This window comes from Cucurbita maxima, unplaced genomic scaffold, assembly GCF_002738345.1.
Source record: "Cucurbita maxima cultivar Rimu unplaced genomic scaffold, Cmax_1.0 Cma_Scf00012, whole genome shotgun sequence".
Lineage (NCBI taxonomy): Eukaryota > Viridiplantae > Streptophyta > Magnoliopsida > Cucurbitales > Cucurbitaceae > Cucurbita > Cucurbita maxima.
Genome location: NW_019272028.1, coordinates 3,923,766 through 3,937,257, shown reverse-complemented (window position 1 = coordinate 3,937,257; position 13,492 = coordinate 3,923,766). Strand labels below are relative to the sequence as shown.

General features: G+C 35.1%; 2 protein-coding genes and 1 pseudogene across 2 annotated transcripts; 1 reads left to right on the top strand and 2 right to left on the bottom strand.

Moving 5' to 3' along the window:
* Positions 1–1,112, bottom strand: part of LOC111487822 — a 9,130-nt pseudogene extending 8,018 nt beyond the window's left edge.
* Positions 1,113–4,607: 3,495 nt separating this feature from the next.
* LOC111487677 (probable inactive receptor kinase At3g02880) lies at positions 4,608–7,805 on the top strand. Its single transcript, XM_023135169.1, has 3 exons — positions 4,608–4,825; positions 4,953–6,194; positions 6,976–7,805. The coding sequence occupies exons 2-3, from the start codon at positions 4,991–4,993 to the stop codon at positions 7,644–7,646; spliced, it is 1,875 nt and encodes a 624-aa protein (XP_022990937.1). The 5' UTR covers positions 4,608–4,825; positions 4,953–4,990; the 3' UTR covers positions 7,647–7,805.
* A 2,284-nt stretch (positions 7,806–10,089) lies between these two features.
* LOC111487685 (exocyst complex component EXO70B1-like) lies at positions 10,090–12,659 on the bottom strand. The gene has a single exon (XM_023135179.1). The coding sequence runs from the start codon at positions 12,436–12,438 to the stop codon at positions 10,390–10,392; it is 2,049 nt and encodes a 682-aa protein (XP_022990947.1). The 5' UTR covers positions 12,439–12,659; the 3' UTR covers positions 10,090–10,389.
* Positions 12,660–13,492: the final 833 nt, after the last annotated feature.

Genomic DNA, 13,492 nt, shown 5'->3' with positions numbered 1-13,492 from the left:
AAAAAAAAAAAAAAAAAAAAAAAAAAAAAAAAAAAAAAAAAAAAAAAAAAAAAAACCTCACCAAACTTGTACAGGTTACTTGATAATGGACCAGTCAATAAATCACTAATTGCAGAAAAATCCATTCAGCAAATGTTTCTAATTATTCGATGATCAGATGATAACGGTAATATTACTTCTATTGATATTAATCTCAATACCCGATGACGCTTCAAATAATCTGAGGGTGTGAAAAAGACTCCTCTTTGATAGAACAAAATAACCCATGCCATCATCAAGTTGGAGGTCCTTAAGTACACCTTGTTTCTTACCTTCAACTGACATTCTACTCAATACAACCTTCCTAGTTTATTCATTTAGATGCTTAACATTTACTACATCTAGAACTTCCAATAACAATTGAAGTTTGAAAAACCCAAACAATTAGGATCCAGGAACTCCATCTTCACACAAAATTTTTCATACACAGGATTAAATTTAAGAAACCCAAATGGTAATACGTCTTCTCAAACCCTATAATTGAATCCAAAATATTGATAATTGACTACATAAATTCAGTAACCTTAGTATTCCACTCCAAAATGAACAGAAGAAATCAATAAAAAAACAAACAATTCAAAACCACGTCTAACTTAATAACAGATAAACCCAATCAAACCCAATAAGAAGGGGTTTTAGTAAAGTAATAACAAAAAAAATCCTCAAACTACTAAATAAGAAGTCAAGACAACGACGCCAAACCCAGTTAATTATCACAGGAAAAAAAGTAGAAAAAAGGAAAGATCTTAAAACTAGAAATCGCCATCATCACCATCACATTATAGAACATTGGAAGAACCATCTTAAGAAAACTGGAACTAAAAGAACCAAACTCCTAAACATCCTCCAATTCAATCGATCAAGCTACTCAACCACACATATAAGACACGCTTCGAAGTACCCGGATTCAAAATTTGCTTAAACCATCTAAAAAACAATAAACCTAAGAGATTCAGAAACAATCGCAACAAACACATACCGTTGGGAAACGAAATGAAGTAGCAAAATTGTCGAGCGGAAAAGGGAAAGACGGCAAAGAGAAGAAATCTCGCCGTACGAAGGAAAGGACTTTGCAAGCGCGCTCGTTCGAAGTTTTATACAGCTGGTTCCAGCCGGGAACGGTCAGTTAATTGCGGGACGGTCAGCCGGGGAGGAATCTTTAGCGAATATTCGGATTATTGGGCTTTTATTCCATTTATCTTGGACCTAAACGAAATTGGTAGATTGGGCCTTTCTAATAAACAGCCCGGCCCAATTCATTTTGCTTCATATTTTCGAAGCTTCCAACATTCTCGGACAAATGTTAAATCGATTTATAGAAATATACTCGTGTGAGACCTCTTGTCGAGTTTTTTTGCTTATTACAAGTTGACTAACGATTTTCCGAATAAAATAGTTGAACTGCCATAAAAGAACTTAGATCGGGTGATATTACTTTGTTGGGTTAAAATACCATTTTACTTCACGAACCTATTTTAATTAATTTAGTCATTATACTTTTAATAAATAATTAAAATAAATACATTACCTATTTACAAAACTCATCTCATATCAAATGGTAAAAAGTAAAAAAGTAAAAAAGTAAAAAAGTAAAAAAGTAAACCAACCATAGAGACATCAGGTTGACTCTAATAATAAAATGCCAAAACCCTAATTAGACCTTTATCCCAAATGCAATCAACCCTAATTCAAAACTTTCGAAAAAATGATTTTATATAATTAAGTTAAATTTTAGAAAATAAAAAATTTTTAGTTACAGTCGAACCCAACCCTAATCTAAAAATTATTATAAATATTAAGAATGTTTTATATTTATAATCGATGTTACTCGTGGTTAATAAAATTTTATAAATAATTAAAAAAACAAAAATTAATAAAAAAAAATGGTCACATTTAACTTTAACTAAACTTACTTAAAATCAACGAAATAGACTAAAATATTACAAAATTCAAACTTCGAGAGTTAATATGTCTAGTTAATGTACTACGGAGCGATGTCCAATCGGATTCACCAAAAATATTAAATTAAATATCTTTATATAAATAAAAAAAAATAAAAAAAAAAAAAGAAATACATAATTGTATTAAAATTGTTGGTAAAGAGGTGAAAAAGTAGATAAAGCCAAAGAAAAAATTGTATGAGAGGGAGGTTTAATCAGAAGGGTTTGGGTTTGTTTGTTTATAAATAAATTCCACATTCATTTCCATTCCCATCCCATTCCTTCTCCTCTCCTCCTTTTATGTCAAAATGAAGATGCCCTTACTCAACCCTTCCTCCTCCAAGGTTATATTCATATTTTTCATCTTTCTCTTCTACTTCCTACCCTTTTATTTTCGTTCTCCAACCTCTTCTCGATAATCCTATCCCGTAACCGTTCAACTCGTAAATTTTGTTTTTAGTTTAGGTTTAAAGTTTTTACTTTGGTATTGAATGCTCGAGAATGAAATTATTCAATTTAGTTAGTGAATGTTCGAGAAGGTTAAAATTTTACATATTCTGTGAGATCCTACGTGAGAGTCGGAATAAAATATTTCTTATAAGGGTGTGAAAATCTTTTAAAATCTCGAGACGAAACCCAAAAGAGAAAACTCAAAGAAGCTGTTATTAGTGAGCTTGAGTTGTCATAAAATAAAAAGTAAATTTATAATTTTGGTGGAATTTCATGTGAATAAGGTTACTACAAAAGAGAACACGAGGTCGCAAGATTTCAAATTGCATACTCAAGAAAGGGCCATTCAACGTGCAATCTTCAACTATTCGGTAACTATTTTATTTTATGTTTTTTTAAGTATTTTAGAAAATATTTATTATATAAATAAAACCTTTTCAACAAATATTTTTTATAATTTAATGTTACCAGGTAGCAAGAAAGTTACTTGTGATCGAAGAGCAGAAGAAACAAGAAGAGAAGTTGAAGAAGGTAATTTGGAACTTTTTTATTATTATTTATTTTTAAGATTTAAAATAATTGCAATTTTATATATTTTTTTAAAATATTTGAAGGGTAGTTAAGAGATTTCAGTGGCTAAAAATGGGACAGATTATAGAAGAGGAAGAGATTCGTTTGCTAAGAAAAGAAATGATTCCCAAAGCTCAGTTGATGCCTTTCTTTGATAGACCATTTTGGCCTCAAAGGTACTCAAATATTCATTATTATTTTATTAATTATTTATGAAAAGCTTATATAATTTTATAAATTAATTTATTTGAGAATAATTGGTTAAATTTATTTTAATAAAATATTATTTATTTATATGAAATTTAACCATTTATTTACTCTTACTTTTTCGTACCTTTTTGGGCTATTGAGGAAAGTAAGAAAAAAGAGTCGAGAGTTTGGGGGGCTTCCTTCATAGTTCTCGTTTTTAGATCATTTCAAAAAAATAGAAGAAGTCGAGAATGAAAGTAAAATAATCGAAATTGGAGGTGAGGCTCTTCGGATTCCTCACAAGTGCCTGTTCAAGAAAGAAGAAACACGGGATCCCTTCTGGACCTACTGAATTTGACTTTGGCACGACGTCTTATACAAAACTTCAAACCAAGCGACCCCTAATAATTTTATTTTCTCATACCCATGTTTAATAATTTTATTTTATCATTAAAATATGTTATATATATACATATATATATATATATTGTTTTTGCAGATCAAAAAGACCCTTAACAATTCCGAGAGAGCCTCGTTTTCATGTTACGAGTAGCAAATGTTGGAACTGTCTTCCCGACACTAAAATCAATTGCTTTCATCGAAAAATGAAGTAGCAAATGTTGGAATGATGTATCAAGATTAAAGCGACAATAATTCCACTATACTCGTATCTATGATATTTTCAAATAATATAATGTCGGAGGGTAAAATTCCAAATTATAACTTATAATATGTTATGTGATTTGATAATTTGATCGGAATTAAATAATAAAAAATAATTATAGGATTGTTTTGCCCGATAAATGTTAGTTCTCTACAAATGAAATTATCGTAGTTAAATTGGACAAGGTCGTTAGGTTGTTCATTTTTTTTATTATTTAAAAAAATCATACTTATCTAATACATGTTACATTGGTAACTAAAATATGATAATGTTTAAATATCAAACATTTACAAGTATAATAAATTATTAATATCGGTTACAAACATTGGATTGTAACCCTATTTTTGAATTGGTCGGGTTGACTTCACACCAGAAAAAAAAGTAACTTGAAAACTGAACCAAATTTGTTCCATTTTCAAAAAATTTAACCCAATCATCGAAAAAAATCTAACCCAACCTAACTTTACATATTTCGAGTCGGTTGGGTCATCGAGTCATATAAACAACTCTATATATTAATTTAATATTATACATTCAAATAAAATTAATTTATATTCTTTTAATAAAAAAAAAATTTAATCTTTGATGTATTTATTTTAATATTAAATAAATTGTTAAAATAAAATGTATTATTGATTATTTTAATTAAAATTATATTGACATGTTTTTTTAGTAATTGATTTTAATTGGTCAAGAAAGTAGTTTGATAATTATAATATTATATCTCTCAATTGATTTCCGGAGCCTAAGCGTAGGTTATATATTGAACGGCGATGTTCTTGATCTTGATCGCCAAGGTCCACTTTTGTTAGAAATCTGTCAAGCTCACCATTAATGTCTCAGAATCTTCGGCATCTTCTTCCTCTCTGATTTTCCGTTTATACTCAGTCAACCAATGGCCTTGAATCCTTCTACTTCTTCTTCAAGTTCTACTTCTTCTTCAAGTTCTACTTCAACGCGTTTTCCTGCAATGGTGAGCCCACCCCTCTCTGATTCCACTATTGGCTTAAAAAATCCTCATAATCATTTGGATTTTACAATACCTTCTTCCTCATTTAATCTCTCTGCTCACTCTCCCTTGATTTCTTCATCGTTTACAGCACCGGATTAGCCTCTGTTTTCTTCTTCATCGCCGGCAATGGCGCGCCGGAATTTGCTTCGGCTGTGTTTGTCATTTTCGGCGCTTGTTGTTTTGTTGTTCTTCCCTGCAGGAGAGGCTGACCTTGCATCGGACATGGCGGCGCTGGTGGTGCTTCAGAAAGCGATGGGCGCTCGGAGCCGGACTCGTCAATGGAACCTCTCCGATGAGACTCCGTGTTTGTGGTTTGGCGTTATTTGCGGCGGCGGGAGGGTTACTGAACTGCGGCTTCCCGGTGTTGGACTCTTTGGTCAACTTCCTCTAGGACTTGGAAATTTGACTCATCTGGAAACCCTATCTCTTCGTTCTAACATGCTTTCCGGTTCTATTCCATCTGATTTTGCAAACCTTCGCTCGCTCCGGAACATCTACTTGCAACGGAACTCGTTTTCCAGTGAGATTCCTTCTGTTCTCTTCAGTATACAGAGTCTGGTTCGCTTGAATTTGGCGCATAATCAGTTCGTCGGTCCGATTTCATCTGGATTCAATAATCTCACGAACTTAGAGGTTCTGAATTTGGAAGGGAATCAATTCGATGGATTCATTCCTGATTTGAACATTCCCTCGCTCAAAACTCTCAACGTTTCTTTCAATCGTCTCAACGGCTCAATCCCTACGCGATTGTCCGATCAACCAGCCAGCGTCTTCGACGGAAACTCACTCTGCGGGAAGCCACTGAGTCCTTGCCAAGGCGAGGAGAAGAAATTATCCACCGCAGCAATCGTTGGTATCGTAATCGGAGGTTTAATTGCATTTTTGATCATCGGTCTGATTTTGATCTTTCTATGTCGTAAAAGGATCAGGATTAACCGGCGGAATGATGCTCAGATGACGACGAGGTCGGAGGTCAAGAATGGCGGTGGAGGAAATGGAGGAATTAGGAATCAGAATGGTTTGGTGTTCTGTGGGAAAGGAGAAAGTGTGTTTGATTTGGAGGAACTGTTGAAGGCTTCTGCAGAGGTGTTGGGGAAGGGAGCTTTTGGGTCAACCTACAAGGCAGCTCTGGATATGGGGATGACCATGGCGGTGAAGAGATTGAGAGATGTCAAAGTTTCAGAGGAGGAATTCATGGAGAAGATTGAAAGCTTGGGGATGATGAATCATCAGAACTTAGTTCCCATTAATGCTTACTATTATGGCAGGGATGAGAAGCTTCTGGTTTGTGATTATGCCCCCATGGGAAGCTTATCCCTGCATTTACATGGTGAGTTTCTTCCTTCTTCATTATCTATATCTGCCAAATTGAGTGATTACCCATTAGAGTTATGAAGTCATTGCAATTAAACTCTATGATTTCGTATGTATAATTGCACAACTCCCTAGATAAACTTTGGGTGATTTGTGATTTATGAACAAGATTAGGATGGCTACGATGACAGCACAAATCGAGAAATAGTCAAAATATCTACTAATAGTGGGCTTGAGCTATTATAAATGGTATTAGAACCAAACACCAGTTGGTATGCCAACAAAAACGCTAAGCCTTAAAAGGAGTGGACACTGGGCGGTGTGTCAACGAGAATGCTAGGCCTCAAAGGAGTAGATTGTGAGATCCCACATCGATTGGAGAGAGGAACGAGTGTTAGCGAGGACGCTGGATCTCAAAGAGAGTAGATTATGAGATCTCACGTCAAATTGGAGAGGGGAACGAAACATTTTTTATAAGGGCATGGAAACAATATCGGCTAGCGGTGAGCTTGGGCAGTTACATATCGTGTTCATGAGTTTCTAGAATAGAACTTGTGCGACAACAGTTAGTTTATGAGTAGTTTGCAATGGAACAATTACTCGAATTGGAAGTTGAATTGGAAGTTGAAAGAGAGTAATTGTAACAATTTGGAATTTCCCTTGTTATTTTTGTTGGCTTTCTTTTTCTTATGCAACTTTGTGCCTCTGATCAAGAACTTGTTTGTTTAGAACAATCACATAGTATTCTTGTTGTGCCTCTTGTTAAGTTAGAACATAATGTCTATTATTTATCTCAGGCAACAAGGATTCTGGTAGGACTCCATTGAAATGGGAAGCAAGGGTTGGCATTATGCTCTCGGCTGGTCGTGGCATTTCGTATCTACATTCCCGACGACCTCCGACCTCCCATGGGAATATAAAGCCTTCAAACATTCTTCTCAACAGATCCCACACAGCTTGTGTCTCTGACTTCGGCCTAATTCAGATTGCAAGCCCTACCCCCACTCTAAACCACACTGTAGCCTACCGTGCCCCCGAAGTCACCGATCTACGAAAAGTATCCTTAAAAGCAGATGTTTACAGTTTTGGTATGGTAATTCTAGAGCTTCTAACAGGAAAGACTCCGAACTCATCGACGCTTAACGACGATGGCGTAGACCTCCCACGATGGGTGAAGTCGAAGGTCAACAAGAAGAAGACAGCAGAAGTGTTTGATGAGGAGCTGTTAGGAAACAAGAATGGGTTGGACGAAATGATTCAACTTCTGAATCTTGCCATGTTGTGTACAGATCCATACCCAGATAGTCGCCCTTCAATGACGAAGGTGACGAGTCGAATCGATGAAATATACCATTCGATCTTACTGAAAGAACAAGAGATGAGCAAGGATAAGTTTTATGATGTGGACAGTGCTGTTTCTCAGCAATTTTATTCGGCTGATTCAATCATGGTTCCACCTTCAATCTAGCAACTTTACCCGGTGCTGCTGACATATAGAACTAGTTGAACGGAAATTGTTTGTTGATTCTTTGGATTTGTTTCTTTGTTGTTGTAATCATTGATTTTTCATCAAATTTTTGTATCTTTTCAACTTTCCATGGTTAATTATGAAGCTATGATTAGTGTTCCTTTCTGTATAATTTAAAGTTATTGCTGGTGAACTATTAGACTTTGACAATGTGGATTAAAGACGTTCATAGGACAGAGATAAAGTTCGTCCCGCTCCGTATTTCAATTTTCAGTCTTACAAAATTTCCTATATAATTTCTATTATAAACACGTAAAAACATCGAAAAGAAATATTAATAATATCCTATTGAAAGCGAATGATGAGCTGGTTTGATTTTGTTTACAACATGGCTAACACTTTTTATAATGCTCCTCCAATTATTTTCATTTTAATTTATTTTAGCTAATTAATTTATAATATTCATTATATTGTTATTTTATTAGGTTGATGATATGAAGATCTTTAATCACTCATAATAAGCATATAAATTAGGCTTATTACTATATATTTAGTTTCTAAATATTAATTTTTTTTAATAAGTTTAAAAATATTAAAAAAAAAAAACAAAATTTGTCTATTTGATCTCTGAATTTCAAAAATACCTATCAAATTCTTAAGATTTCATTTTTCTAAGCCCTATTAGATAAAAATCTAAGTTATTTAATTTGAATTAAAAAAAGAGTTTAAGCAATTTTTAAAAACAGTTATTGAAAAATAAAGAGAAAATGTTTAGAAAAAAACAAACATTTTCGAAGGACTTTAAATTTGGAAAATTAACTTAGGTAAGGTCACACGTAATAAAATAATTAATTTAGCTATAATTCAACTAATTAAGATATATATTATTAATTAAGGTTCAAATCTTTCCCGATGTTATTGCATTGAAAAAAAGTACACAAAGAAATAATAACAAATAATTTAGATTTAAAAAATTATATTAGATCATAATATTGGTTAGAGTGAAGATTTAAAATTGTTATATCACGTATTCAAATCTGGTTGTTAGCACATCACGAATTGATAGTGACATGTAACGACCAAAAATTTCATAAAAATTGATACAAACTATAATGACTTTTGTTTTGTCCCAAATCTAAAAGAGTAGCTATGACTTTTAATGTCATGCCCTAGTCTTTTCCTAGTCATGATATTAGATTTAACTTTGATTTTTATTTTTTATATCGAAACGTATAATTACCTAATTATATTATATTTATTTTTTGAGATATTAAAATAATGTTCTCGAAGGTCTGATAGAATGCTCAAAAAAATAATCTCGAGAATAGAAATTATTTATGAGAGTGTTAACAAAACTGTTGTATATATAGTTAAATTATATCAAATTAGTATATAAATAATTTGAAAGAGGTAAAGATATTGTTTGGATAATACATCATTTAAAATATTATCATACAAAAATTCTAATATATGAAGATGTCAAATATTTTGACTACGGAAAAATAAATAGTCACTAAAGGGTAATTGTTTTGACCCTACTTGAAATTTTTGTCTTTGTCTTTCTCGACTTTTTTACATTTTCAGAATCTAAATCTAACTTTTTAAAACAAAAAATAATTTATTTATTTGGATGAAGGGAGTCTCGAACATGCTCGACCAAGAGTTGGCTCATATTAGTGTGGCTCGCATGAAGAGTGGTTCTTGAGGGCTCTGCTGGAGTTTTCTTCTAGTGAGTCTGTCTTGAGTGTAAACAAGGCCTTACATTGACTCGATAAAAGAGTAATATGAGATGTTAAGTATATAGTGTAATATTAAAATTTAATTTTTTTTGAAATTATGTACATTAAAACCTCAGTTTCACCATTGAATAGGGTATCAAACCAATAGAAGAGAGTATTCTTTGATTATAAACCTACCAGCACGTGGGACTTTCCTCCAACAATATCAAAATATATCACACCCTAGATTGACCCTCTAATTTTTAACAATAGTTTTTTTTTTCCGAGTTCAAATATCAAATTAACTTTCATTCTCTTTCTGTTCATAGAAGATATATTTCTAGCATTTCAATAAATAATGATAAAGTGAGACAAAAATTTTATGGTCGGGATCTCTGGAATTCCTAATTATTGAACTTAATCCAATCCTATGTACGAGTCAATCTAATCTCATAGATTCTGCTATTTTCCACGGTAATTCTAATTTATTTGCAAAGAAGCTAAGAAATGGATTCGTCATTCAATTTGAATCACTTCAAGAATGAGAAAAAGAACTACCATCCCTTCTGATATTTGGATTGAAATACCCATAAATAGTATTCCAGTAGAAATAGTATTCTTACTTATTTCATGATCCTCAATGGAGAAGAAATAGTTTTGATGGAGGATGTGAACCAATAAATCTAAAAGGGGTGAGAGCTAAGAGTGGAGGAAGGCCAAAAACAAAAAGAATTTTACATGGTTAATTTTGACAATTACAAGCAATCGTTTGAGGAAAACGTAACATAATTTCAAAACAAAATGGAACAGCGCAGCGCATTCAGCAAATTGAAGCCAAGGAAATGCAACTGCAATTGCAATTCATCAATTGCAATCTGGCATGACAAAACTAGCCTCAGCTAGGGCTTCCAACCAAAAGAAAAAAAAAATATATATATTTAGAAAGATGAAGATGAAGAAGAATTCTATAGAGAATAATGGATTCTTGCCTTTTTCAAGCTTCATTTCGTGATCTTCAAGCTTTTTTATGTTCTCTTTCTTGCCATGGAGGATGCATTTCCATCGAATAGATCATCTATGTAGGTTTCTATGTCTTCAGGCTGTAGCTTAATGTATTTCTCCGTTTGTCTCCCCGGATCCAAGTACTGCGAAAACCTCGCTAGGAATGACCTATACGCCGGAATCATCACCGCCGATATCGATACTCGGAGCTCCGATTGAAGCTGCTCGTCGCTTATCACCCACGTGCTTTGCGTCTTGTGAATCTCTTCGAACAGGGCGTTGAATCCTTTGAACTTCTCCTTCAGCACTGGCTTTATCACTTTCCCGTGCACCATCAAACCCTCGTGGTTCAAACACCCCAACAATCTTCCCCATGTTTCTCTTTGGTAGTTCTTGTGGTACTGGCGTAACTCCGAAGATCTCTTCCTGTACCAAGCATCGCCTACCAGTTCGTGAATCTCTGCAGATCCTTTGATTTTCTGCAAGATGTATCGCCCGTTGTTCATCATGAAAATCGAACTCAGTGCTATGTCTCTGTACAGCTTTGATTTCGCTTCCAGATTTGAGTCCAGGAGCTCCATTACCTTCGTCAGTTCCGTCGAGAATGGGGATTGATTGTCATTGCTAGGGTGGTTGTAAGTCGGTGCTTGTTCGCCTTCGAAATGTGGTCGGTTTGTGGAATCTGCTCGCTCGATCTTTGCGTGATCTTTGAAAATCTGTTCCAGCGTGTTTCTGTACTCGCACGCATATTTCAAGTAGTTAATGGTGTATCGAGTCAATGGATGAACGGCGCCGCCTGGTACCGGAGTTCGTCCCGTGTCGGCTTTGATCGAGTTTTCGAGATCGCAAAATATGCAAATCGCCGCTTCGCCTAGACGAGTTCGAGCGGTTGTGGACTCTGTTTTGAGTTCGTTGGCGGATTCTTCTGGAAATAAGTCTTCCATTTTTGGGACCAGATCACGAAGAGCTTCGTACATGTCGAGCATCTTGAACAATTTCTCGGCGGAGCGTTTCGTCATTGTGACTCCTTCTGAGAAATTTAGGAGTTGAATCACAATGCCGCGAGTTAGATTGCTGAACAGACTGGCGGAGATTGGAGGATACGCTGAAAATACAGATTCGGCGAGATCCCGTTCGCCGGAGAACAAAACGGTGGCACAATGCTTGATGGTTTTGATCCATATAGCGATCTCCCTCTCCATTGATTCCCAACTCATCTTCTGTATATCATCAATGCTGTATTTCTCGAATCCGAACTTCTGCAAGGCATCTTCGAATATGTTTCTTCTTGCTACGATGTAAACTTGGCAACATTCCGATTCGAATCCACCGGCAATCATTTGGTTAGCGATTTTGTTCAAATAGCTCACGATCTCGCCGGAGTAACCTGGAAAAAGGAGTTGAGCGGAGTCAGCATCATCACAACGATCCGGTTCGGGATCCGAATCGCCATTTCTGGATTCCTCGAGAAAGAACCTGAACTCTTCTTCTAAACAAGAAAATGATCGCTGTTGAGTGCTCCCGATGCGATTGATCAACGGATTCTTCTCGTCTTCCAACTTCATTTTGTGGATTGCACTTTTGAGCTTCGCTATCCGATTAACTGCTTCCAGAAACGAAGATTCGTCCTCCGGCACTCGGTACTCTCTTTCCTTGGCATTCGATTCTGTATTCTCGTATTGCTCAATCTTGGCATCCACGAGATCCATGAACTTGTCGATGAACTTCGGAATCTCCACAGCAGAATCCTCCTCTCGGTCGCGAGAACCGTGAGAAGTTAACAGAAATTGATCTACGTCTTCAAGAATCGTCTGGAGATCACAATGAAGCTCCAGTTCATCCTTAGACTCATCCTTCTCCTTCAACTCCTCCTCCTTTTCCGTCTCATTCTCCTTCTCCTTCTCCTTCTCCTCCTGATCCTTATCATCCTCCAATTTATCTGCAGATTTTACTTCGGATTCACCAGCAACAGCATCTGGAACGGCAACAATGGCATCATCAGCGAGCAATTTGGGGACATCGTCGTTGGTTTTCTCAAGAAGGTCTGGATTCTCAGGTTGGTTCTTCTCCATTGTGGTTGAATTAGGGAGTTGGAAGAACGAAAAAAGTGGAGAGTTTCAAGAAAAGAGATGCAAATTGTGAAGAAAATTATCCATGATATGAAATTTGGTGTTTTTTTTTTCTTAGAGTTTCATGTGTTCTTGACTTTGTGGTTGGATTTTGAAATGGTCGTTGTAAAGGAGTGGAGAGAAAGCGGGAGTTTTAGAGGAATTTGGTTATTTTTGGCTCTGCATCCCACGCCATCATTCTGTGGTCCGACTTTCTACTTCCTTCGTGAACACCCTCCACAACATTACATTTTTTTTTTTTTTTTTTTTTTAACCTATTTTAGTATCTTTTAATCAGTTGAACATATTCAAATTAACAAACAAATTTAATAGTTTTTGTTTTTGATAGATATATTTGGTTAGTTGAATTTTTTTTGGACCAACTCTACAGGATGATTGGGTTGGTGACTCGAATATGGTTCACACCCCTATCTAACCTAACTCCAATTCTTAAAAGTAGAGTTGAGTTGGTTTGGGTTGGATTGTGGACATTTTTTCCAAGTTGATAGGTGCGGACACAAATTGTATTTGATTGGTTGGAATTTTTTTAGACCAACTCGAATCTTCATAATATTTGGGTTGATTACTCAAATATGTTTCATAGCCCTAACTTATCTAACTCATAATTTTAAAAGTAGTGTTGAGTTGGGTTGGATTGTGAACCTTATTTCCACGTTGATAGGTTTGTACATGGGTTGTATTTGATGGTTGGAGTTTTTTTAGACCAACATGAATCTTCAAAATGGTTCGGTTGGTAACTCGAATACAGTTCACAACCCTATCTAACCTAACTCCAAATCTTAAAAGTAGGGTTGAGTTGGATTGTGGACCTTATTTCCAGATTGATAGGTGTGTACACGGGTTGTATTTGATTGATTGGAATTTTTTTTAGACCAACTCGTCTCTTCAAAATAGTTGGGTTGGTGACTCGAATATGTTTCATATCCCTACTTAACCTGACTCGAAATTTTAAAAATAGGGTTTAGTTGGGTTGGATTGTGAACACTATTTCCAGGTT

Bases quoted from the DNA above. Each gene is read 5' to 3' on its own strand.
- LOC111487677 (XM_023135169.1), top strand. From the start codon at position 4,991: ATGGCGCGCCGGAATTTGCTTCGGCTGTGTTTGTCATTTTCGGCGCTT. The intron at 6,195-6,975 runs GTGAGTTTCTTC...TATTTATCTCAG, and splicing joins CTTATCCCTGCATTTACATG to GCAACAAGGATTCTGGTAGG.
- LOC111487685 (XM_023135179.1), bottom strand. From the start codon at position 12,438: ATGGAGAAGAACCAACCTGAGAATCCAGACCTTCTTGAGAAAACCAAC.